Here is a 27,992-nt window from a genome sequence, read left to right on the forward strand (position 1 = left end):
TGGTAACCACCAGTGGTCCAAGGTGCTCAAGTTGTAAGGCCCCCATATGAGGAGAAGCCATGTGTGAGCCTGGGACACTGGATGGATCCTGACTTGCATGTCAGATGAGGTCTATCAACAATGAGACCATTGATGGTAGAAAGGTGATCTATGTGAGTCTAGCCTATGGGCTAGGTAGGGTAGGTAAGCTGGTAGCACAACGAGGCACATTGTCTTGATTGTGTGGGAGCCCCTTACTCTTGTTGGGGCCTGGGGGCTAGCTGGCCCCCCTGGTGGGGGCTCAGGGGCAAGAGCCCCCAAGGCAATGGTATAGGGAATATTTTGTGAATATTCCATGGACGACTAGTCAGTTCCATCGACTACGTTGATCCAACTACCGCCCTCATAGCTATAAAGAGGTAACCTCCCCAGTCCATTGTACCAGATCACATCTTCCAATAGAGATCTTCCAACTAGTAGCTCTTCACCTAGTATCTGTCTAGATCACCATCTACTAAGATCCACTGTGGGAGTGCATGGGTGGACGGAGCCATCATTTGTACTACATCAGTATTGAAGGAAAATTTTGTTTGTCTCCAGTTCGCTATGTACTCTCTATTCTTTGTTCAGTTTTTGTTCCACTACGTTGTGTAATTTAACATCTCCATCATCAAGCTAGCCAAGTGCTTCAAATGTCAGAACTATTCACTAGCTTGGCCAAGGAGGAACATGCACAAGAATTGGAAAGACAAACTGTAGCAACAATCGAAGATCAATTCCATGGAATCACTATAGTGGTCAGGGCACTTCGAGTGTAAATAGATAAGAAAGATTGAAGAAGTGCGCATGAACCAATCTCTCCAAGCTCAAGAGAAGGCAGTGACGGATGTGACCTCCAACCTCCACCAAAGACAAATACAACTGATAGCAGCAGTACAAGCTATAGAAATCCTACATATTTGAAATTAAATTAGATGAGCTTAGCACCCATCAGGGAAGAGAATAGCTCAAGCAGCATGGTAGGTGGAGGCATGGCAACATGCTGTAACCTTTAGCCATCTAGCGCTATTTTGACAAAAACTTGGGATGCATGCCATGGGCAAGAATGTTCACAATTGCACTAAGAGCTAGTGCACACGATCCTTCTAGTGTGACTCTGGTGGTCACTTCTTAGCATTGGCATAGATTTCAAGGTGCTTTACAACAAGTGCGTTTGGGTTCTCAAACTTGCACCTCAGTTTTGGAGGGTGCCAATTTGAGCACCAGAGCGTGATTGTTTTTACAACCAATAGTTATTCGCCATGTGGAGCTGTGAAGGGTTGCTATCCCTTAAATCCTCTAGACTGGGTATAGATGCAGATGTGTAAGCCAAATAGGTGAGGCCAACTCTCACATTCAGAGTTCTATGCATACACTCAGATATCCATTTCAACCTAGTAAGGCCTAGATTAAATGCTGGGAACTTGAAAATAATTTCAATGCATGAACAAAATTATGTTCTACCACCACTGATTAAGCATTTGAGTCTCATGTGCACTGGCTCTAAAGGGATGGAAGCCAAAAAGTGAGCCCCCCACGGTCATATTTCTTCTCCGTTGTGTTGAATTGCTATATTTCGAAGAACAATATTTGCTTCTCTTACAATATCATAATATTGAATAATTTGTGTGCATGTATACCAAGGGAAATCTGGTGCACCAAGATGATGGTATGTTAGGAAGTTGTAAAGGTGATGCAATGCTTAGATGTTAGAAAGGCAAAAAGAAAGAGGTTCATGTTAATTTACTGCATGAGAGATAGAAGGGTGACTAAGCACATGTGGGGTAGATTTTTTTTTGGATGTGGTTAATTTCATGTGCAAATTTGACAAACTTCCTACACCCTCCTTTCCTTCACATTACTTTTTTCCTTCCCATATGTGCCTCTTGGGTCAATGCATGATTAGATGTAGCCAGTAACACAACCACTTTTGGGGCATGCTGCAATGCACGTGAACAAGAGGATTATAAAATCATTCAGGTGAGTCATGATGACATGGACTAGGTCACCTACACAAGGCAAGACACACACCAAGCTTGTGCCACCCACACAGAGAAAGAAATGTTGAGATAAACTTGTGCCATCCACACAAGGCATGGTGCATGTAACCAGTCTTGAATAGAGGGCCAAAATGCCCAATTATCATCTATTACCGGATTCTCTTCCACTGCTAAACCTGTGAATTCTTCTACTGGTGGGGATTCTTCCATAGTGCATGCTTTCTACTTTTGCTACTGCAAGTGAAAAGCCTTTTTGTAGAGCAGTACCTATTGTCATGTCCTTCCTTGCTGCAATAGGATCAATTCAACACTTCTTTGCCCTTGTTTTGCTGGCCTTATTTCTAGTACGCTTCTTGTTCTTACTATTGACTGCATAAGCAGGCTCACCCATATGTCCACTTGCATTCAGTCATCATTATTCACTCAATAGAATTTCCATAATATTGATGAATTCCATATCATTTGAACTGACTCAAAGAATTTGTACTAAATTTGGATATCTCTAGGATATGGTTGAGAGCAAGATAGCCTTTGAATCATCTTTATCTACTTTGGACCCTAGATCTGATAACTACTTTAACAAGGATTGTAGTCAATTTAGACATGCTCCCAAGCTTTCAAACTCACCCATATGAAAATTGAACAACTCTTGTTTCATAAATGACTTTGAATGCTTCATTTTCATGCCAAATAGGGGTCATTGTTTGCTTGGGTAAAGCCATTTTTTGTGAGTTTCAGGGAGTTTTTTGCATATATAGGTATCTTGCATGACCCATAACTTATGCATTGCTCAATGGAAATCGTAAAACTTTGTCTTCAAATTGTAGTAACATTCCAAACTTGAACATGAGATGAAAAAATTATGAAATAAGGATTTGGAATGAGACTGTTAAAGCATTACAAGTGCTATGTTGCATGTGAAGCATGCATCCTGAAGACTATAGGATATAGCGATTTATTCAAAAACATCAAAATTTTATTCTATACATACATGAAACCAAGTAATCATTCAAAAGTACACTACATGAGCTTCTCCTAAACCCAAGGACACACGTAAATGAGAACATTAGGCATGGATTAATGGGCCTCCAATGTTGTGCTAAAATGATGCACACCCATTTGAGGGCACGCTCCATAACTTTTTTTTGATTTGTTGAAAACCAAAATGAATTGGAAATTTGGAATTCAAATTAGTGGGACTATTGCATGTTGGTCTTAAAACATTAATAGTTGTTGGCATTGGTATCTAGATTCACCCTAAAATGGAAGAAGTTGAAAATGTGCAATTTGTGCATGCACAAAGATCTTTTAATAAATCCAACACTATTTACAATTTTGAATTGTTTCTTTTTCCATGCACGTGCTTGCTATATGGTTCATAAGCATGCCAAAGGTCATTGCATTTCATAATACACATCATCAAACCTGATAGCATGCCCTTTGGCCTATTTGTGTTTTGAAGCATTTAGGCCACATTGCACTTGTTTGAGATATCCAATTTTGTTGACGTGTATTGTTAGAGGGGGAAAATCGACGGCTAAAAATTTTTCTACTCTCATGAATTTTGAATTTTCACACTTTCCGTCCATCAAATCTTAGAAGATTAAGTGCCTTTAACTTGCCCCCACCCCCGCTCTGCAATTCGCACACACCTCGACGTAACCTTGTGCCATCTTTGGTTTGGCATTGTCGTCTTTCGGGTAAGTTGTCTTCTATTCTTTTCTTGCCTCATAGGCTAGCTTCTCTCTATTTTGGTTTGGCATTGTTGTCTTTCACTAATCGTCACCATGGTAACATGCAGCTCACCATGGATTGCAAGAGAAGCAGACAGAGGTTGCGAGATAAAAAAGTTGAAAACCTTGGTCAAGGCACAAGGAACAGAAGACTCCTTGTAGAGCAGCAACATGAAGTAGTTGGTTGTAGATGCATGCATTTGATCATTTCTATCAGAGCGAAGAACATGAGATGTGATGTCATGATTGGTGGTAGCATTTGAGGAAGCAACATCAGGCCATTCAAGTAAATTAGTTTCTATAGACCATGCTTGTACAAACAGTGATACTTTATGGGTGTCCAACATCGGCTTCCGTCAAACACCAGTGTGGTTGAACAAACATTAGTTGTTGACCAGCTCGGTGGTTGAAATTATTGTGTTTCTTAGTACTTAAATTAGTGAAATTTAATTTGCACATACTATATTTTGTTTTGTTTTCCTTGTAGTGCAAAAAGGGAGCCTGTCTGTTGGGTCAGTAGTAGATGGATTGTATCTCAATTTTGTGGATTAGAATCATGACATTTCAATTGGGCAGAGAAGCTTTGAGCATTGGAAGCCCTGGTACGTCAGGAAACTCAAAGACAAGAATGTTTGTTGTTGCCAATTTGCCAAACACACATAGGCTTTGACTTGTGCAGGCAAGTTGTGAATGACTTGAGATTAGGTTGTAATGGAGCATTGCTCTATGGGGATCGATAATAGGCAATCTGTGGGGGTTAAAGGTCACTGTGCCTTAACCCCAGTTATGTACAATACTCAAACACATATATAAATGAATGAAAAAGAAGATTAGGGTGGTTCTGCACCCACCAAACTTGTGTGGCTCTCTGTCTCTCTCTCTTCTTCTTCCGTTCTTGCTTCTGTTGAGAGCACTCTCAACTGGTATCAGAGCCCGGGTGATCTAGCTGAGCGTGCGTGAATGCTTGAAGCTCAGCAACTCTGTGGGAGGAAGGAGAAGCTCTGTGGGAAGCTTTATGGGTGACTTTACTTGCATCCGAGTGTGCAGAGACCTTGGAGGAATCTTTGGAAAAGTAACTTTGGCTTTGCGAAGTGGTTTTGAGAGCCTGTTAAGAGTTTTCAAAGAAAAAGTCGTTTTTTGAGCTTTTCCCTGTTCCATTCGATGACAAAGACTCCGCATTGACTTGTAGAGGCAACTATTGCTTGCTTTTGGTGTCCACTTCACTTCAGGAGCTTGGAAACACCTTCATTCTTGAATCTGGGATCATTTCATTGGTTCTGACTCACTGTGTCAGTTCTTGCATTTTTTGCCCGGGTGTTGGAACTCAAGTTTGGAGCAACCATTTGCAGATCTGTCAGTTCTGGTGGACTCAGGAGGTCCTAAAACCTCTATGTTGCTCATCATTCGCACTCTGGTGGAGTTTACAAACAGCTCTATTTCCAAAAACGTTTTTTAATCTGTGTGTTGGACCCAGTGATTGAGACCACGATTTCCAAAACCGTCTCCCATTGCGTTTCGGACGCCCAAAAACCCCTACATGTCAGTTCTTGCGTGATTCGGTGGAGGATTTTCAGAGTTATAGATATCTATGTATTCGATTTTGTCTCTCTGTTATTCATTTTGTCATTCTAAGGTTTCGAAACCTTAGATTTATGCCACATGGCAGTGGATAAGTGTTGACTCCCATTTCTCACTCATCGGTTGGGATTTTGGAGTTCTGGCAGAAGAGAGATATTTGCAAATTTTCTTGCTGAGTCCGATTATGCAATGGTGCCCATGTTTTAAGGCATCTCAGGTTCTATTTTCAATAGCGGTCATTACCGTGGGACTATGATTTCTTGAGCATACCTTATGCAGATCACTCTGGTTGCAGTTTGAGCAGTGTGTGCTCATTCGTGGTATGCATTGGGTTGCAGTGGATGATTTATAGGCCATTTGGATGCATTACGGTCCTTATTGGATGCGCTGATAGGCCCAAATTGCCTTGTGGGATGCTATTTTTTATGGATGCTTTGCACATGGATGCTATTTTATGCTGAGGGATAGCTTTGACAAATTGTAGGTGATGCACTGATAGTGCTATGCTCTCTTGGATGAGATATTATTGATGCATATGCCAGTGGATGGTGTTTATGCTTGAGTCATTTGGCACTTATTAGCATTTTCTTTTGGGCCAGATTTGCTCATATGGATGCATAGTATATGCACATGAGTCAGATGCTTTGAGACATGAGTTTCGGTGATATTTCACTCTATTGTGGCATACACATTTGGGTGCACCTAGTATTTGGTGTGATTCTCTCTTGCAGGCACTAGCATTTGGGATTTTGTTTCATTTGCATCATGGCGTCCTCTTTGATGTTTGAAAAGGAGTTTTTCAACATTAAAGGTTTGATGGGACAAACTTTTCTCTGTGGAAAGAACAGATAAGGGATGTGCTTATTCAAAAGAAGTAGATTAAACCCTTGGCAGGGATTGAAGCTAAACCTGCAAATATGTCTAAGGATGATTGGAATGAGTTGGATGCATTAGCAAAGTCTACTATTAGACTTCATCTTGCAGAGTCAGTTTATTTCACAGTAGTAAATGAGCAGACACGGAAGATTTGTGGAAGAAACTATGTGCCACTTATGAAAAGGACACTGCCTCTAATAAAGTTTACCTCATGAAGAGGTTGTTTGAGCTGCAAATGAAGGAAGGGGTCTCCATTGCTTCTCACTTGAATGAATTCAATATTATTTTCAGCCAGCTTCAGGCTCAAAAAATGAATTTTGATGCGGAGACTAAGGCAATATTTCTCTTATGTTCATTGCCATCCTCATGGGTTACTTCCGTACAGTTGTCAGTAACTCTGCACCTGGTGGAGTACTGAGATTTGATGATGTTGTGGGTAGCTTGTTGGCCGAGGAGATTAGACGGAAGTCTATGGATGGCAACAAGCAGGATGCAGCCTTAAATGTGCAAAGGGGCCGATCACAGTTCAGGGGGAAGTCCCAAGAAAGAGGGAAGTCTCATAGCAAATCCAGGGCATGAAACATTGAGTGTTACCATTCTGGCAAGAAGGGAAATATGAAAAAGGATTGCTACAAGCTGAAAAGAGAGCAAAAGGATAAGAAAAAGAATGCAAATTGGGGTGCAAATCAAAAGGAAGAGAGTGAAGATCGAGGAGATCAATGCAGTCACACATGATAGTGACAATGACGTTCTCTTCATGTCTAGTTTATCTGCAGAGTTGCTTACGACTTCAGATGATGTATATTCCCAGGATTGGATTTTGGATTCTGGTGCTTCATTCCATGTTACTCCCCATAGGGAATGGTTCTCCACTTATGACAGTGGAAAGATAGGTTGTGTGCATCTTGGAAATGACTATGCATGTGACATAGTGGGAGCAGGTGACATAAAGTTTTCTTTTACAAATGGGTCTGCATTTGTCTTGAAACATGTGAGACATGTGCCTAAGCTGACCAAGAGTCTTATTTCAGTGGGTCAGCTAGATGATGCTGGTTTTCACACCACTTTTGGCTTTCAGAGTTGGAAAATTCAAAAGGGCTCTATGCTTTTGGCTAGGGGTGCCAAGTGTGGGACTCTGTATCCCTTACATGTATCAGGGGTATTTGATCATGTTGTTGCAATAACCGAGCAGCCAAGCACTTCTTTGTGGCATTGCAGGTTGGGGCACATGAGCCAGAATGGAATGAAACTCTTATGCCGTTTGGGTTATGTACCGCATTTGAGTTTCTCTGATTTTGAATTTTGTGAGCATTGTCTCTATGGGAAGCAGACTAAATCCGCCCATAAAAGAAGGGGAAAGAAAGAGTTTGAAATGCTTGATTTGGTGCATTCAGATGTATGTGGTCCCATGCCTACACGGTCATTAGGCGGGGCTGAATACTATGTGACATTCATTGATGACGCAACTAGGAAAGTGTGGGCTTATGCTATAGCTCGGAAGAGTGATGTGTTCCAGGTATTTAGAAATGGATGGCCTTGGTTGAGAATCAGTCAGGTAGAATGCTTAAATGCCTACGGACTGACAATGGTGGAGAGTATCTCTCTCATGACTTTCATCATTTCTGTGATACACGTGGGATTAAGAGGGAGCTCACATCCCCTCATACTCCAGAGCAAAATCCAGTTGCAGAAAAGATGAACCGTACCATTCAAGAAAGGTTGCAATGGATGCTTTCCAATGCAAGTCTTTTTGGTGGTTTTTGGGCTGAGGCAATGAAGACTGCAATGCATGTGATCAATAGATCACCTAGTAAGAGTTTGGATGGTGGTATTCCTAAAGAGGCATGGAGTGGCAAGAAGCCCTCTTACTCTATTTGCGTATATTTGGGTGTGAGGCATATGCACATGTGCCAAAAGAGCTTCGAAAGAAGCTAGATCCTAAGTCTAGGAAATGCATCTTTCTAGGTTATGGTGAAAGTGGAGAGATGGGCTATCGTCTCTAGGATCCAGAAGCAAAGAAGATCATATGCAGCCATGATGTGGTCTTCAATGAGAAGAAGATGCATAAGGCACCCATGAGGGATGTGGAAATGAGGAGAATCACTTTCCAAGATGTGAATCCACGTGCATATGTTGATAGACAGCAAGCTGTCCATGCACCAAATGTGCAAGAAATGATGCCACCAAGTACTCCCACAGGTATACAATCAAGGGTAGGTGATGGATCATCTATTGGTGGAAATGATGAGCCAAATGTGGCTGATATGCAGGTGGGACAGCAAGGTGAAATGCCCTTGAGAAGATCATCTAGAGTGTCTAGACCGCCTGATAAGTTTGTTCCAGGGGTAGACTATGTGATGCTTACTGATTGTGGGGAGCCTTCTTGCTACAAAGAGGCTATGATGCACGAGGATCAATGCAAGTGGGAGTATGCTATGAAATCAGAGATGAGTTCACTTATGAAGAATAAGACTTGGGACTTGGTTTCTTTGCCACATGGAAAGAAAGCATTGCCATGTAAATAGGTCACAAAATGAAGGTCACAGGTGATGATGTGCCTAGGTACAAGGCCCGTTTGGTTGCTAAAGGGTTCAAGCAAGAGAAGGGTGTGGACTTTAACTTTCTCTCTTGCATACAAGATCCAGTTATTTGTTGAGCACAGACATTGTGTTATTTTCTTACATGGTATCAGAGCCTGGACTCTAGCAAGAAGATTTGGTAGTGTGTTTTCTGTTTGCGAGCAGATTGTGAGAGATGGCCCGGCCCGCAAGACTGTGAATCCCACCGTTCGGCGAAAGCAAAAAGTTGGACGGCTCTAACTATCCACTCTGGAAGTTCAAGATGAAGACCATCCTAAGCGCATACGAGCTTTGGGACACTGCTACTGGGGTGGATGTGAGGCCGGTTGCGAGACCGGATCCAGCCAATGCAGGACAACAAATAGTACCAACTGCAGATGAGATTCTCGTGTAGACAAGAAGAAATGCAAATGCACTGTGTTCTATTGTCTGCAATGTTAGTGATTCTGTCATGGCGTTAATTCAACATGTCACCACAGTGGAGGAGGCATGGACGGTCTTGAAAAATCAGTACGAGACCATCAATCATCTTTTCATCAGAAGAAACACTCTCATAGTCACCTAGATTTTCTTCAATCATCCCTTCTTGTTTGTTCAAATGTTTCCATATATGCTCTTGCTTTTTATGAGCCCTAGAGAAAGTTAGACCATTTTGAGCACACTCATGCATGGCAATTTTATTCAAGCTACCAATGCTATGTAGAAGATCTCCAAGATCAAATGCTCTTTCTTGCCCAATCATGCCTCCAACTTTACTAAAATAGATTTCAGCAGCATCAGAACCACCGGTAAGATGTAGTGGACACTTCAGATTAGGATAAAAATCTTGAAACATCTTTATGAGCAATACAACAAAATGACAAGAAAGTATGCAGTCCGTATAAGCCTCCTTACTGATGAAATTTTTCTTCAAGGTGTAGGTTGGATGGTGATGAATCCATAGTCGCCAATTTTTGAAAAAGAAAACTACTTTCGTTGTAAGCACCACACGCTCCTTCAAGATCAAATATGGTGACCTTGAAATGGATCTCCAATGATTGATATACGAAGACAATTTATGTGCCTGAAGCATCCATCTATCTTGTATTCCATATTCCCATCATGTAAAGTGGCCTTTGTATATGGTTCACAAAACCATTCATGCCCCATCTTTTGATCCATCAAAAATGACTTAATATTAATTTCACAACCATTGACATGAACATTAGCTTGCCATAATCCCCAACATAACAAATTTATATTTGATGATGAAGATAAGAATGACTCAGTCAAGGAATCAAAAAGAGATTCTGTCTCACCACATTTTGGTTGCAACACTTTAAACTCCTTTGTTTGTACAAGGAACCTTCCCAATGATGTTTGTTGTGGATCTTTGTCAAAATGCTTCCTAGGTCGGCCAACAACCCTTGATAATACTGGACATGGCTCCATTGATTTCTTGCTGGAAGAAGTGATGTGAGCTTTTCCTTTGATATGTTCTGATAAAATTGTTTGTAGATCTGAACCTTGAGGGCACAAAAACAACCATTTTCCATCATATCCACACGCCACTCTTACAGCATTTTTATCCTTGTAGTCATTCAAAGTTGCTTCAAAGTTGTGAGCATGTAGATGTATTTCCAATTATTGACTTGATTTTCTAAGCATTCTTCCAGGGGAATTGCAGACCGTGTCAAGAGACTGGAGTGCTCCCAAGGCTAGATTGCTTACATACTATACATTGCACGACTTGATTCTGTAAGCATTTTGCCAAGGGAATTGCAGACCGTGTCAAGAGACCGGAGTGCTCCCGAGACTAGATTGCATACTATACATTGCATGACTTGATTCTATAAGCATTCTACCAGGGGAATTGCAGACCATGTTAAGAGACCAGAGTGCTCCCGAGGCTAGATTGCTTACAGACTATACATTGCACGACTTGATTCTGTAAGCATTCTACCAAGGGAATTGCATATCATGTCAAGAGATCGGAGTGCTCCCAGACTAGATTGCTTACATACTATACATTGCATGACTTGATTCTATAAGCATTCTACCAGGGGAATTGCAGACCATGTCAAGAGACCGGAATTCTCCCAAGGCTAGATTGCTTACAGACTATACATTGCATGGCTTGATTCTGTAAGCATTCTACTAGGGGAATTGCAGACCATGTCAAGAGACTAGAGTGCTCCCGAGGCTAGATTGCTTACATACTATACATTGCACGACTTGATTCTTTAAGCATTCTACCAAGGGCATTGCAAACCGTGCCAAGAGACCAGAGTGCTCCCGAGGCTAGATTGCTTACATACTATACATTGCACGACTTGATTCTCTAAGCATTCTACCAGGGGAATGGCAAACTATGTCAAGAGACTCGAGTGCTCTCGAGGCTAGATTGCTTACATACTATACATTGCCTGACTTGATTCTCTAAGCATTCTGCCAGGGGAATTGCAAACCATGTCAAGAGACCAGAGTGCTCCCTAGGCTAGATTGCTTACATACTATACATTGCACGACTTGAGTCTCTAAGCATTCTGCCATGGGAATTGTAGACCATGTTAAGAGACCGGAGTGCTCTCGAGGCTAGATTGCTAACATACTATACATTGCATGACTTGATTCTCTAAGCATTCTACCAGGGGAATTGCAGACCATGTCAAGAGACTCGAGTGCTCCCAAGGTTAGATTGCTTATGTGCTATACATTGCATGACTTAATTCTCTAAGCATTCTGCCATGGGAATTGCAGACCATGTCAAGAGATCGGAGTGCTCCCGAGGCTAGATTGCTTACATACTATACATTGCATGACTTGATTCTCTAAGCATTCTACCAAGGGAATTGCAGACCATGTCAAGAGACCGGAGTGCTCCCAAGGCTGGATTGCTTAATACGTACTACGACTATAGAAATATAAAAGCATAAAGCATAAATAGCATAGAAGCATAAAGATATATAAACATAGAAGCATAGAAGCATAAACTAAAGAAGAATCATATAGAAACATAGAAGCATAGACTAAAGAAGCATAGACATATATTTCTTTCTTTCAAGGTGAAAATCATATTCAAGAAATAAGGTTACACTTGAGTGTGGCATTTAGTGTTCATTTCAGTCTAAGTAATATAGATTCAAATGCAAACTAAATTGATAGACAAGAAAAACTCGAGAACATTTTGATCTTTTAATTGGGGGGCTAGTGTGTGTGAGTCTTGAGATCTAATCCTTATTTACAGCTTTTTTTCATCATGAGAAATAAATCTAGAACAAGCGATAATGCATGGTATTTTTAGCTTGGCTGCTTATGTTCTCATGGTGAATATATCTAAGGCTAGTTTTAAAATTCAATATAAACTATGGCCATTGGCTACCTTGAATCTACTCTGAAGTAGCTCAAAATACATTCGTCCTGAGGTAGGTAGTGAATTGCTAATTTGGAAAGAAGGAAATTCCAAGAAATTCAAGGGCCACAAAGCTTTGGGCATTCGGTGTGTGTGAGCTGCAATGATCAATCTCTCTTGCTCTACATGATTCCAACTTACAAGTCCCAAGCTCACAATTGACAAACAATGGATGAATGAAATTCATCTCAAACATTGGGATTTTCATCTCCGATTTAATGGAGCACCTCATTTTTGCCTTCTTTTACAACTAACTGAACTTCGAAACACCTCACTACTCAACAATTTCCCATCAGCATGTAAGACTTGGAGACTAGAGTTGGACAATGCAATCAAACATAGCTTCTGATTGCCGAATGTATGCAGGTTTTAGAGTCTAGGTCTTTCTCCTCATCATGTGCTACCATATGCTTCAGTCAGTATTAAGTAGAGGTATGGGGATGTCACGTGAGGGGTGATGGAGACCTACGCTCAAGGAATCTCCGCCAAAAATCCTTAGAGTTGTTGCTATACAAGATGTTGTGGCTTCATGTGGGAGACCCCCCTCCCTGCCTTCATTACCATCCAAGTCCCCAGTCAAGTAATGTGCAAGGAGGTCTCGTGTAAACTTCCCTGTCAATGTACATGGGTATTTAACCTGGCGCTTACACCCACACCTCGCACCATAATTGGGTAAATCAATAGAGCCAATGTTTGTACCCTCGCCAAGTGTCATGTTGTGCATGATGAAACATGCGACTATATTGCGCGCTATATACTTTTGCGTTGGATGGGAAATCTTCTTCGAGAGGTACCGTCACTTCGTTTTGAGGCGCCCAAATGCTCATTCAACCACAATGTGAGAGGAAGATAGCCAAAAATTATAGTCCTTCTGCCTCAAGGTGGATGGCAACTCAAATGGTACCATCAACCATGGCTTGATGCCATATCCACCATTAGCAATGATGAGATTCTGAAACTCACCATAATGAAATTACTCTGGGGACTTCTAGCTACCATATGCTATTTGGCAGAGTCGTGTGAATAGAGTTGAGTACTGATATTTTGCTCTATCATGATATTAATAGGGTTGTACTTGATATGAGGCAGGGATGCACTATCATGATGATCCCTCTGGATTAAAGTGAAGCTAGGAGTGAAATTGGAGTGTTGTGAGCTTGGATATCATTAGTACACTAGTACGTTGGAACATGGTACATCTATTTTTATGGTTGAGAGCAAACACAATCGGCATTAGAACCCCACAACTAGGGAAGAGAGCTTGCATGCAATGTGGCCCTACAAATCCATAATCAAGGGACTTTCAATCTTCTCACAGTCTTTAGGATTCGGTTTTGGTCTTTGGCACTAATTTCCAAAACTCTCTAGATTGTGTTCTACTGTTTTGCCGTGCAGATAGGGCCCTAGACAGAGGAGCCTTACAGTGGTGGAAAGCTTTTGCAGAGCCCTCATGATGGGGGGTAGCATGCTCAAGAAGAGAATTGAGCTTCCAGCAATAGCAAGTTGATAATGTGCCTCATCAACGAACAGCTCCAATGCGCCTTCTCAAGCATCCACAATGCTCTTCAACTATGCCTCCAACCACGTACAAACAAAACTCCACAGCATCAAGCCCCCGATAGTAAGCGGCTCATGTGCATAGTTGTAGTGCCTCACTACAACTGAACGACAAACTCCAGCCTCAAATGAATCTTCACACGCATCTCGCACGTCCACAACCACTCCATCAACTCAACTGGTCTGTGTAGTTGGGCATCAACAGTAGCTCCAAGTGCTTTGCCAGTGCAAGCTAGGTGCCTCAAACCTCTGGCTTCTCCAACAACTCTAGAGGCTCCAGCTTCAACGACATTCAAGCTCAGCCACCAACCCATGCACTTCGGCCTTCTCACAATGCAAAATTACCGCACTAGTTATCGTAAGCAACAGACCAAGGATTATTCTGCGATCTATGCAAACAATCCCTTCTAGAAGCTGCTTGTGGCAAAGAGAGTGGAACCCACGTCCAAAAATTACTGCACAGTGTAAAACTTCTGAGAATAAGTAGATGGTTTCAATAGCATTTGGAAAAAGAGCCCTCGATCTTGGGCCAATAAGACGTGACTTGTGCAACAGCTATTGCACAGTCGCAAGCAATCGAAAGCCCACAGTAGTAAAGCAGAAGGAAAGTGGGGGAAGAGCAAATAATCTTCAAACCTAGCTGCCACCCTCTCCTCGAAAGGAAAATTTAGCAACTGGAAACACAGAAAGCTGCTCAGTGTCTATCTGGATTCATATACGTTAGAAAGACTAAGAAGTTGCTATAATGGCAACCATACTCCAGCACAACCACGATGTTACTAGCAAAAGCGAAAAGGTAAGTAATGCGCGGCGAGCGCGATGTAAGCTGCTACCCAGAGAGACATAGGTGCAATTTGCCAAAAAGCTCAAATTCGTCTCACTGGTGTGCTCCAAGCTAGGTATAATTGGAGGTAGGTGAGTTATGGACAATTCTCTTAAAGCTGTAAGGCTCAAGGAGTCGTGGTTCATGGAGTCCATACGATTTCTTGGAGTGCAAAATTAAGCCACCCACGAAGGCACGGCTGAGCCGAAAGGAGTAGTCGCATCAGGAGATGGGGAGTTCAAGCAAAAGGTGTTAATGGTGAAATCCTAATCAATGTTTTCATTTGATACAGATCCCGCGTGCAAGCGTAGCGGCTTTTCGATAGCTCTGAGACCCCCAAGATCTCTTCTCCCCAGGACTACGTGTCGAGTGACCAAAGTTGCATTGCACAGCGATGGGGTGGAAGGGCTTTGTGGAAGGCAGGGTGGCATCAATAGTGGTGGGGTGTGCAATGCACCCATTGAATTTGATCAAGGTGAGGATGCAGCTGCATGGGGAAGGCTTGGCAGGTGAGCAAGAGGCACAACAACAACCTACAAGTACTAAGTATTAAGGCAGCAGGCTGTTCGCACTGAAGCTCGAGTTGAGGGGATCACACATGAAGGAATTGGGAAGCTCGCAGGTTTCCATTTTCTAGGGAAGGGGGGCGTAGAACTTAGAAGAACCTTCAACAAATTTCCAGAATACAAATTCCAAACGACTGCTCCATCAAAGTACCTGGTTGCTGTTGAGTGACTTGAGTCTTGAGTCTTTAGTGACAAGTCGTGAGTCGTCAAAACTGTAAACAAGTTGGGGCTTTCTTTGAACTGGAGATTGATGGTGGTGGTAGGCTCATGAATGAGTGCAAGTGCTCACAACTTACAAGCAACATAGAGCTAAGAGCATGATGTGACAGCAAGAGCAAAGTTTGAGAAAAGAGTGGAAGGAGAAACTCAAAAAAGAGAGTGGAGATCTAAAGGATAAGAGATGACAACCACACATCTAACAAGCAATCAATGGTGATGATGGAATCTAAGTTGATCTATTTGATCAAGGGTTATTATGCAAGCCACATGGATTAATTTGTTTAAATTTTATTGATATTATATGAAAATAAGAATATATTATATAACCTTTAGTTTATAAAGTGCTTTATCAACATTAACCGGTATTCCAAAGAGAGCTTATTAATCTAACCTTGATTTTCAAGGTATATCTTTTAAATACCATTAAAGTCGAGATTGCCATAAAATTTTATCCTTTTTAATAACCTGCTTCTCACCACTTACGATGGATTTTTGCCATTTTTACCAGTTTAGAATACACTAAAGGATGGTTTTTTTCTAACACTGAGGAGCATACTGATACAATCATCGCAGGGATCTTTTTCTATGAGGGTATGGAGCTTTGGAGCAATGACTCCTCCTATGTGATGCGGATGCACTCCGAAGGTCTCATCTTCTACTCTATTACACACTTCGCTGACTAGCACCCCTCCCAGTATTGGATAATCCCCTTCTCAGATTTCAACACACAAATGAATGTAGCCAGCAACCCCTTCGACCTCAATATGGCTCTTACCTCACCCTCTTGCCCAATTGGCTATCTATCCAAGAGTATTCTGATATGAGTAGAAATATCTTATTTGTGATGCATGTAGGAATTCTCATCTAGGCCACAATTCAATTCATGAAGCCACAAAGCTTGAGGTATTTGATTCTTTACTACAATTACAAATGCTTTTTGTTTTCCTACCCAAACCCTTTCTCCTCTCTTCACCCCGATTAGTGAGCAAAGACTTTATAGGCATATCTTAAAAAATCAAATCTCTTCTCCATCCTTGACCCAATGGACCTGGCAGCTTCTTTGATTCTCTTCGTGAAGTTTTTAGTCGATGAGATGGCATGGAGGGCCCCACCTTCCACACTACCAATGACTTCATGATCATCTTCCTGTCGGTCTTGTTGATATTTTTGGTCGAGGAGGAATTTCTTATGGGGCTAACATCGATGAGATCTTGATCACCATGCAAGACGATCTATGGAGTGTCTAGAACTTGAGGAGAACTTGAGAGACCATAGCTGGATCAATCCAACACCAATATCTACTTATCATGACTACTAGGGGTAGTCAACACATTAAAAATTTGAGTCACCCATCAACAAATTGTGACTGCTCTTACACATCATCCTAGATGAAACAATATTTAAAAAATAACTTTTAATTTAGATCTGAGAATAAACACACCCTACCTGTTAATTTTAAAACAGTGTATAAAATTACCCCTGCTATAAATATATTTCTGTAAGTCTTGAGAATTAAAATACCCCTCATTTTGAACTCTCATAGTATACTTACATTTCCCAGATGGACCCCCCGAGTAGACACCCTTTAGCTCATCCAGCAAATCATCAATCTTGAGAATTAGAAATTTTATTTTTATATTAGCCTTGTTGAGATCCTTGTAAATCAATGCAATATGGTATGAACCATCTTTCTTTTTCATAAGGAGCACTAGGGAGGGAAAGGAAGAATTGCTATGAGAAATACAATTTTTCTCAAGCAACTCTTATACATATCTGGATACTTCCTACTGCTCCACTTTAGAGAGATTGTGGAGAGCTTTGTTTATGGGCTTACTCCAAGCTCCAAACCGATGGCATGATTAGCATCCCTCTCTTTGGAGGTAACTGACATGGCATATCCACAAATATATCAGCCAAATCTGAGAGCAACTGGTGTATTTTCATATCTGTCACGTGGGGAATGATTCCCATATGAGACACTGGCATTGTCAATGCATAAATGGAACTTTCTTTCTTGAGCTCTTGGGCCAAATGTCGTGCTGAAACAATCTTCATTTGTGGGGCTATCAAACCTTGCAATACCACTATTTTCCTCTTATGTGCAAATTAGAGAGTCATGGCATTCTCAAGGGGTGCACTACTAAGAAACCCTACATATCACGTGCATTCAAGGAGTATTTAAGAAACCCCTCAGCTAAAAATTCCCCCCCAATATTGTATGCTCCACAAAACTATTGTTGTTCTAGCAACCACCAAGGCTATAGCACTCCTGGTATCCAAAATTAGTGTAGTGGACCTGGGAATAGATGGACAGTAACATAGACACAGTTACCCTTCAACAAGCATATGAACACTGGAGCATAGTTTACTATTCAAAACTGTCAAACTGAGTTCAGGCTCCTATCTCGTTTTGTTACTAGTTTTGATGTTTCCCACTTTTATGCAATGGTTTTCTTGTATGCAAGATAGACATTCCTCTCTAGAGGAGAACATTGTGTCAAAGCTTGACATCATTGTACAAAATATATGATTATAATATAATCAACTTTTTCTTTGCCCTTTTAAAAAAAAATCCCCCCCAATAAAAACCCCCCTCCTTACTTATGAACTAAATGATTTTTTTCTAAGATTGTATTAAAAAGTCCCTCTTGATATTGTAATCCTATTAAAATGTTTCAAAATTTTGAATTAAAATACCCCTCCCTTTGAATGAAAGTACCCTGAGGTGAGTACCCTGAGATGGCATTCAAGTCCACATTAAACTCCCCTAGGGGTTTCATCCAATCACAACCAAAGACAATGTCAATCAAACCCTTGTCCAATGCAAAGAGATCACTTGCAAAATCAAGTTTTGCATCTTGGCAACATAGTTTGCTAATCACATGTTCTCCATTAGCAACCTCAAATCTCAACCCATGGTCTCTCTCTGTGGCAACAAGCCCCAACTTTTGCAAGCTTGTGGTGTTGATGAAAATGTGTTTCTCTTGTTGTCCACAAGCATATGAACTTCTTGCTCTTGATGTTATCGTTCAATCTTAGTGTCACTCAGTGGGTATCCATCATTGCTTCCATAGATGTAGAATAAAGTATGCTAAGCATCCCAATATTGCTCCTCCTCACCCTCATGGGCATTCCCATTAGCATCATGCCATGCATGGAATGGTACATCATCATGATGCTCAATAAAAGGGACTCTAGGCCTACAAAAAGAATACTCTTGCTGGGTGTGTGTGTCATGAGTGTGCCCTCCAAAATGAGCAGTTCTGCTTGGATATAAGGGAAACTCAAAACCACTCTTGACTCTGGCATCTGAGTGTGTCCTGACTCGTGGTCTTCGTTTGTCTCCTCATGAATCACATGAAGGATCTCAAGAGCATCCACCAAATCCTCCTCATCATAGGAGAGCTCGTCATGCTCAGTTTGGTTGTCCTAGTATGCAAAGAGGATTTAATGCTTGGAGAGTTTGTTGGAGTAACCACTTGCATTCAATTAAAGGGGTTTTATTTTCTTGTGGAGTTACAAAAATATACATACATAAAGAGTACTTTAAATTTTCATTCTATTGAATGCACGAGATATAGGGGGTTTTTACATGGTGAACCCCTTGGGCTTTAATGAGCAATGATTCAATTTGGGCATCTTAGATTTTCAATGATAATACTCTGAATGCCACTGAGTTCTTAATGACACTAATTTGGTTCATTTGCCAGAATGTTTTTTTTTAATTTTAATAATATTATGGTTAAAACTGAAGAAACCTAACACAAAATGAAAAGGATGATACATGAGGTGCTAGAGTTTAATAATATTATGTTTAACACTAAAGAAACATAACACAAAATGAAAAGGATGACACATGAGGGACTAGAGTTTAATGAGTAGTATACTTGACTATTAAAGGGCATGTCAAAACTATCCAAGAATACAATATCATGTTTTCCTAGCATATCCCTATCTACAAGAGCACCAAGGTCGACTTCAAAATTTCCCTCTATCATAGCTCCAACTTGTGTGTCCTCTAAGTCACCCTCCTCTAGCTATTGAAGTACACTAAAATTGTTGAGCAAGGGGATGTGAGTAGGCCACTCACCTATTGCAACATCTTTACTCTTAAAAATTTTCTTTCAAATGAGGTATCCTCTTTTAGTAGTGCCACCTGTTGCATTCTCTTTGAGGCAGTTCCTTTTTTCTTCAACCTTGTGTCGACTGAGTTTTCAACTTCTCTCCATTCACGAGAGGAAGGGGTAGGAGCCCTTGTGTTTTTCTTTATTAGAGGAAAATATTGCATCCCCTTGAGGTCTTCTATTAGGATACTTCTTAATTTTGTGACTTTCTCTATCAGACAGGAAATAGAAGTCGGGCAAGTTTCTTATACAAAAGATGAGAAAGCTCCTCGGCAAGGTCTATAAGTACACAAACTTGAGGATGAGCTCTTGGATTTAGGAACTACACAAACTTGAGACCTATCACCTTTCCTAGAATCGAATAGATTGTCTTTTCCTGTGGCATTTAAGGCCAGAGGAAGATTTGGTAGCTCTACCTAGACAGTTACCTTGGTGGCTCTGGGGGCTTCAAGATTGAAGAAGGTAGACCAAGGTTTGAGATATATAAAGGCTGCTTCTTGAGAGACCATAAGGAATGTCTCCTAACAGCCAATGATATCTCTGGTTTTTCAAACTAAAAAGTGAGGTAGCCTTTATAAAGATACCATACTATTTTCACCACCTTGTCCTTCTTAACCTAGTTTTCTCTTATCCATTTGTCCAAGAAAAGAGCAGGTGGATGTGAACCATGGACAAAAGTAATCACAGCATGTGTCTCAAGCCATTGTATTGAGTGCAGCAAGACATCTCTATAGCTAAGAAACTCTATTTATCTGAATAAGTGTTAAAATATGATACACTGTGTTGTAGAAGATGGGATAGCCAATTGAGGCACGCGACAAAGGAGTATAAAAGCCTTCACAAGTTGCTTGTAGTACCACTTACAATGTAGGAAGTTGGTCTGCTACTACTATCCACCCGATCAACATCTTGAGAAGTAAAGAGGTTTTGCAATGTAGGATTAGATGAAAGGGCAGGGCAATGTAAAGAGAGCTCAGGTGAAAAAAGAGGAGAAGGACAACAGGAAAATGGGGGAAGGGAATACTAGCCCAAAATAAAAAGTCTAGTGGGGGAGGGTAGAGAAGCAAAGGAGGACAAAGGAGAAGGAGGATTCTCAAGAAGGGTCCCCAACTCTAGCATATGCCCTTGCTCATCCTCCATTGTCTCCATGGCTCCTTTCTTTGGAAAAATTATTTACTTATCATTTGATTTTTATTTTGAACAATGAGACTACGATAAAACTTTCTCAGAATTTGAGAAATCAGAATACAAAATTCAAACTTACCTTATGCATGCCTATTATTTTACTAAAGAGCAGTTTTGTGAGATTGTGCACAAGCTTGATTTGCACTTTATTTTGCCCCCATCAAGAGAGTGAATCACCATTATTATTGATGCAAATTTTTGTCTTTTTTAGTACTTCTTTGAATATTTAATGTTGCTTTAAAAAGAAGGTTGCTTTATGTATCTAAGGAGGGATCCATGATAACATTGTGTAATGGGTCTTGAGGCAATTACAACTCTACATTGATTCATGCCTTTGCTTTTAATGAAGAGTTGCCTTTTAAATGCTTAAAAATGATTAACACTGAACATATCAGTATTCTTGACTATTTTTTAAGTGGGTCAAAATTACCCATTTTCCATAGCCCCTTGGTCAAAAGGGATACATAGTATACATGGAGGCAAGGACAATGAGAGGAAAACTGCTAATGCCTTTTACCTAATAACCATAGACAAAGAAACAAAGAAGCAAGGACACGTGGCATCTTGGAGACCAAAGCATGCCACATGTCCTTGCATTTTTTTTGGCAATTGAACTTTTGGGCGCTCTAACACTATTGCAGATGAAGTGAGAACTATTTCGTAGAAACGAGAACTAAATGGAATATTCTTTTTTAATACTATTAAAAATTTCCTTTTTTACTCATTTCTAAAAATTTGGCTTCCTATTATACGTCCCCACTAGAAAAATGGAATTCTTGACTTAATTGGATTAACATGAATACATAAAATTGAGCACATCCTCCAGTAAACCAATCTACACACAAGGAAGAAAGTTAGCATGATTGCAATTTTATCATATGAAAATAAAAGAAGAATCTACCAGCATACTCTCTGCATATTTTTGTCTCCTCATCAAGCATGTATTTTGTAATTCCTAGATGATGCCAGCATATATTGCATCCTCATCCATTTGTGGAAGTTTAAATTTGATCTCCATCCTAGTATCGAGGAAAGTTGATGCTATTATGACTCATAGCTCATGATAGAAGTTGATGATGTTATCGAGTTATGTCATAAGTTGAAACAAAATAGCAATTAGCCGTAATATGATTTGAACATGGGCAATTAGAGCTATATCTATGCTAGGATTATTGCTTGGTGCTAGTAGGGTATATGTGTCGGGTTAGATGGAATTTCTTTCTATAAGGAATTTTGTAGTAGATAATCACCCCCTTACACTGCACCAATTTTGGAGGGAATTCATATTCAAGTTTGAACAAAGTGCCAAAATATAATTGTAGAGCCACTCATGCTCTAAATTTTGAGCAAGAAAGCTCCCAAAAGGAGTCCTGGTTCAAAACTTATAGATGTTTTACTATTTCTGTCATTGTTATGACAAAATTCGATGATATTATCGAATTCTATCACAAATTATGACAAAATTTGATGATATCATCAATTTTTGTCATAACTTATGGACAAAACTCGAAGTTGTTATCGAATTTTATCACAATCATGCCAAAATTTGATGATATCATCAACTTTCATCATAACCTTTGTTACAACTCGATGCCTTCATCGAATTTAGGGTTAAATTATGTCATAATTTGCAATTTTTTTAAGGTTTAGGGTATTTTTTGGGCGAACAGTGACAAGCGAGACCATGTTCAAAATTAGCTTTTTTGCAAGTTTTTCTTTAATCGCCTCTCTTTTTCGCAAAGTTTTTCCTTGGTCGCCTCTCTTAGAGAGTTGCCTACAATATTCCAAGCTTGATTTTTTACCTTAGCCACATAGAAATTGCCTATGATCTTCCAAACTGCTTTTAGAGAGTCGCCCGTGATCTTCCAAGCCTAAGTTTTTAGCTCAGCCACATAAAAGTTGTAGTTAATAATGATTGGGTGCAAGCATCGTCATCAAAAACTCAACCTCCCCTTCATGATGAGGCTAGTGAATTTGTTGAGCTAGAGCATGAAGCTATTGAGGAAACTAGAATAGGTTCAACTATTATACAAGAAGGAGAGATTGTTACCACTATTGATAAGGCAGGCATATATTGTGTTGATGTTTAGTTAGACATTTGGTTTTTCATATAAATTTTGACATATGGACATATTTTAAGATATTTAAATGATGTGCTTTTCTATTTGTCATATGGATTTCCCATTTGGTACATATTTCACATGTACTTCATTTGGCTTCTTGGTTATAATATAAATAATAATATCTTTCATGCTCATTTGGTTGTGTAGTCAAGTTTGAAAGCCTAAGTATATGTATCTAATTCATCTTAAAAAATTGCATCACATAAATTTGTGCCCTTTTGTAGAATCAATTGTTTTTGGAGATGGACCTAAGTTACTTTTAAAAAGTGGCTAATAATCCTAGGATTCTGAACAGAATCTTTTTTTGAGAAGCCATGCAATGTTCTCACTTCATTTACAATAGTGTTCTCTAGTGATTCGATTTAGGTAATGGCTTCAATTCAGGCATTTCTTCGATTCAGGCATTTCAACGATGTAATTCAATGATCTCACCCTCCTCCTTGCTCATCTCCTACCTGAATCTCCTCCTCGCTCATCTCCTGTGTGGGTAGAACAGAACATCTCAACAATTCCTTTTGGAAAACTTTAGGAGTCCTGTTGTATCAGAGTCACGCATACATCCAACAGATTTGCTAAACTATTATGGATCATTGGCATTGTGTGAGCTCTTATTATTTTGAATTGGATAGTATTCGAATTCAAGACTTTTTGGGAGTTCAAGTCTTTTGGATTCCGTATGCAAGAAGTCTTTCAGAATTATGCAATATGAGCTCCACGCATGATTGACTTAGGGTGTGAAATTGATTCAATAATACATAATAAGAACTATGCTGTCTTGTAGGCATCTCATGTGTGTTGTAGTTATTTTTATGCCTTCTTCAAAACATAAGGAGGTACTTTTAGTAAGTAAAGATGATCTATAATAATAAAGAGCTGTCAAGCGTCCTTCCTTCTTGATGCCAAAGCATCCATCCAATGCATTCTTTGCATTGGCAGCATAGAAAACTATCTTTGAATATTATGATAACTTTGCAGATCACTTATATGTAAAAATCTATGGTAACTATCTCGATTCCCAAGGGAGGAACATGGCCTCATCTTTAAGGTCTAATAGGATATGCTAGGCAAGGTCATGTGGGAGGGGGGGAGGAACATGGCCTGTCTTTAAGGTCTAACAGGATATGCTAGGCAAGGTCAATATGTGGGAGTCACGCGGTGGCTACCATGGGTCATTTAGGATCAAGTAATGGTTGAGTTGAGAAAAACGTCAAGCAAGCACATTGGTAACAAGATCAGGCAAGGCACAAGTGGAGACCAGTAGGCAAGGTTCAAGGGACGTTGTACCAATGTCTTTTACATCTATAGAGCAAAGCATGTATCATGTATCACGTTTGGCCTCACTAACGCGTGAGTCTCTTACTAGTTAACTATAATATATGGAAAAAGAGTTAAGGAGCATATGAGCACCGTGTAAAGAGAATGGGCAATGTAACCGTCGGAGATGCGAAGGGACCCGAGGAAAAATAGGCTGGGATTAAAATGAACGAATGGTTGAATGAAAAATGAATAAATAAAAGCTACGCAACATACATGCATGCATGGAGTTCTTACGTAACTGCCAGTGTACCTCTCTTGTCTTCTCTTCTTCTTTCTTTCTTTCTTTGTTGTTTCCTCTACACAAACAAATCAATTCTCCTCCTCCATATATATCATCAATTCTTCGCCTTGTCTGCCTCCTCTCATTCATCCACCATCCACCCTCCTGCCTTAGTTTCTCATTTCGTTACCATGTCCAACCTCCAGCTCCTCATGCCTCCTGCCTTTGTTTTCGATGTTCCGACCTCTTTAGGCTAGAGACACCCAGCTTGATTACATCTCATGTAGCCAATTTCAAACGAACCAAGATTCAGCCATAGACGTTTTGCGGTCCTTTTCTGCGGTGGCTCGCAAGAGAGTACTCACCATGACTATGAAGCCAGCTCAAAACGGGGAAGAGATATTAAGAAAAGGACCGTGGATGCCGGAAGAAGATGAGATTCTGGTTGAATATGTGCACCAGTATGGACCACGGGATTGGAGCTCCATCCGCTCCAAAGGATTGTTGCCCCGAACAGGGAAATCATGCCGCCTGCGATGGGTTAACAAGCTCCAGCCTGACCTGAAAAGGTAAACCAGCATTGCAACCAGCGTAACATAATATCCAATCTTAAGGCTTGCTTTGCTCTTTCATACTCTGGCGTCCAACAAACCTAGGCGAATCAGATATTTATACGTATGCTTGTTCACTTCCTTCGGAAGTAGGGCCCTACATCCGAGCACTCTGACCCGCAGCTGATGATGCTGATCACTTTCGCAATTTGAGAGCTTCTTTCGACCTTGGAGACCGTGACATATCCGACGTTCAAAATTCAAATCATACATCGCTCACTCACGAGTCACCATGAAATCATTCGATGCCCTTCCCGATATCCCTCTCTTCTTTCCTTGCCTGACTTCTTAATTTTGAATTTGACGTAGTCGAGAAGACGAGACGATTATTACGTCTTCGCCACAGTATGACTTGCAAATGCCTACCAAGCTCAAAGTTGTACCGTAATCTATCAATTGCTTTCAGAGTGTTTCTCCAAAAACGCTAAATTGTTTAGACAATTGACGAGCACCGGTACATAAATTAAGGAGCTATACTTTGTCTATGACTGATATCTCTTGTCCATGTAACCATTGCCGATTCCATGTCGTATTTTTACGTGCAGATTTAGCAAGCCTCCATCACTTACATTCACATCCGAGGGCATGTAGCTGCATCAAACCGTAGAGTTTATATAGGTAATTATTTTATCAAGGAGTAAGTCACTATACGAACCGCATGCCATACTCCAAAGCCCTACTGATTTTACGTTACATGCTGCCCCCCTGATTAGAATTTTCGAGCATGATTAGCCAGCTTTATTATCAAAAGCTCTCAATCTACCATCTCCTCGAGGAGGTCTCACTCTCGATCTGGGTCCCTATATGTCAACCGTTCCATTTCGAATCCGAGAAGTACGTGGTGGGCAGGCAACTGTTGTTCATCCATAGAAATGGAAAAGGTCAGGATAGATTCTGTGTGAGTGACTAATGCTAGGAAGAATATAGGGTGAGAGACAAGATTAGCAGCGAATTGGTCCTGGTGTTCGAAAACATGGAAGGAAATTTTCTACTGCATGCAGCAAATGCGCAATCTGTAGAACTTGGTCACACATACATATATATATATTTGTCTCTGATCTTCTATCTATGCTCATGATCAATGCGTCCTCTCCCTGTCTGTCTTATCTCACACATTCTCAGCCTAATTACAGGAGAGAAAGCGCGGCTTTACTGAGAGAAACTTCTGCCTTCCCAAGCAGGTCCGTGCCTGCATGGCTGTGGAGCAAAGACGATGCTTCGCTCTTGCTCACGCCACTGCTCACCTTGATCATCAAAAAAGCCCCGTGGTCAAGCTAACATTTTCCCAGGAAGGTGGGCTCTCTGGTGTGGCGCGTCGCTCAGCTCTGACAGATCTTTCACACTAACACGAGTGACTAATAACCAGCCCAACTCCCCCTGATGAGCTCGCCTGGTCAGTGTTGTTGATCGTCACCTGCAGCCTTCAGCCTCAGACTGGCTGTTCACATCGCAACGGAGGTTTTTGCACTGCCCCTTTCGTCGGACTCTTGTAAGAATTTACACCCGTGGACGCTATTGTTTTTTGCCTTCTTGGTTCAACTTTGGATTGATCTGGGATGGATGCTTGACGAGAGCGAACTGTTTCTGTCACAGAAGTGGGTGTAAATTTTCTCCAGAAGAAGAAAAGCTCGTCGTGGAAATGCAAGCGAAGCTTGGCAACAAATGGGCCAAGATTGCATCGTATCTCCCAGGTCGAACCGACAACGACGTCAAGAACTTCTGGAGTACGCGCCAGAAACGGCTCCTGCGCGCTTCGCAGCGACCCAAAGCACAGAATGGGAATGGGGATTCAGGAACAGATCAACACGATCTCGGGAAGAGCCATTGCTTCAACGAATTTGCGGCGTTCCAGGTAACGCTTGCCTGCTCTCTTTTGAAGAAGTTGTGTTAATTGAGCTACCAAACTAATAGCTTGAAATTGCAATTCGGATTTGTTTAGATGCATTTTTGTGAACGGGTGCGTACTGCAATATACATTTCAGGTGCAAAGCCCAACGCGTTCCAATGCTTTGATGCATTCGAGCTACGGTGCTCCGTTCCTGTATGGAGACGAAGAAGAGGCAATGTTCAGGGAGCAGGCGACTCTTTCGGGCGACCTTCGGAAGCTGCGCCATTCAGTGGGAACGGCATTCACAAGCGTGGGCGAGCCCGTCGACGATGTGTTCATGGTAAAACTGCAAGATCTCGTGCCCAATGAATCGTTTTTCATGGATTCAGATATGTCCTCGTCTCAGACCGGGAGGGTGGGAGGCGATCTTGATACAAGGCATTCTTCATCAATCATATCTCCAGCTACATGCGCGATAACCTCTCGAAGCGCCACGTCTACGAAGAGAAGGCCAAGGTCGAGGAGGGATCAGTGCAGGACAGGCTTTGAGACGATGATGATAGGAGAAAACCCAGAGATGCAGATGCCCCAAGCAGATCAGATGATGCCTCCAACCTTGCAGCATCAACATTTTCATCAGCAGCACCATCATCATCATCAACAGCAGCAGCAGGGTCGCGAATTTGTGCCGGATCTGTACATGAATTCACCCTCGGCAAGCCATAAAGACTACTACCTCGACTTCCTCCTGCAGCCTGAGGGCTCAACGGGAGGCAGCCAGAGTTTCTGCTGCGCAGAGCTCCCCAGTTTCTTATCCTCCAGCAGCAGCAGTAGCAGCTGCTGCAACAACCCATGGGAGAAGCTACCTTTGTTGTATCCAGAAGAGCCTAGTCTGCCGGATTGTAGCATCACAATTAAAGAAGAGATCATCGACTCCTGCACGCCTGATAGTGTCCTCGCCAGCTTCCCCAACGATGTCTTCGATTCCTTAGAGCCCTTGAGTCCCTCCTCCTCCCAATGGTGGGACTCCAGGTAACACTTCACCGCAACAATTCTATCTCCCACCCCTCTGCTCAGTTTTGCAACCATTAAACCCATCGCTCAAACTTCCAAGTTTTGCTGACACTAAAGGTTCGTCTATATAGTGCATCCAATCACCCTCAACGACAACAGAACAACAACAACAATACCAACAAATTGCAACAGCAACAACACCACAAAGATTCCCAACATTGTCTTCATCA

At 41.1% G+C, this 27,992-nt stretch overlaps 1 protein-coding gene across 1 annotated transcript; it reads left to right on the plus strand.

Annotated features, from left to right (window-relative positions):
• Positions 1-24,675: 24,675 nt before the first annotated feature.
• On the plus strand, positions 24,676-27,784 carry LOC147895565 (uncharacterized). Its single transcript, XM_087383480.1, has 3 exons — positions 24,676-24,878; positions 26,514-26,772; positions 26,903-27,784. Exons 1-3 carry the CDS (start codon positions 24,676-24,678, stop codon positions 27,782-27,784), a joined length of 1,344 nt encoding a protein of 447 aa, XP_087239606.1.
• Positions 27,785-27,992: the final 208 nt, after the last annotated feature.

This window comes from Dipteris shenzhenensis, chromosome 13 (assembly GCF_047967505.1).
Source record: "Dipteris shenzhenensis isolate YYH24624 ecotype China chromosome 13, Dip_SZ_1.0, whole genome shotgun sequence".
Lineage (NCBI taxonomy): Eukaryota > Viridiplantae > Streptophyta > Polypodiopsida > Gleicheniales > Dipteridaceae > Dipteris > Dipteris shenzhenensis.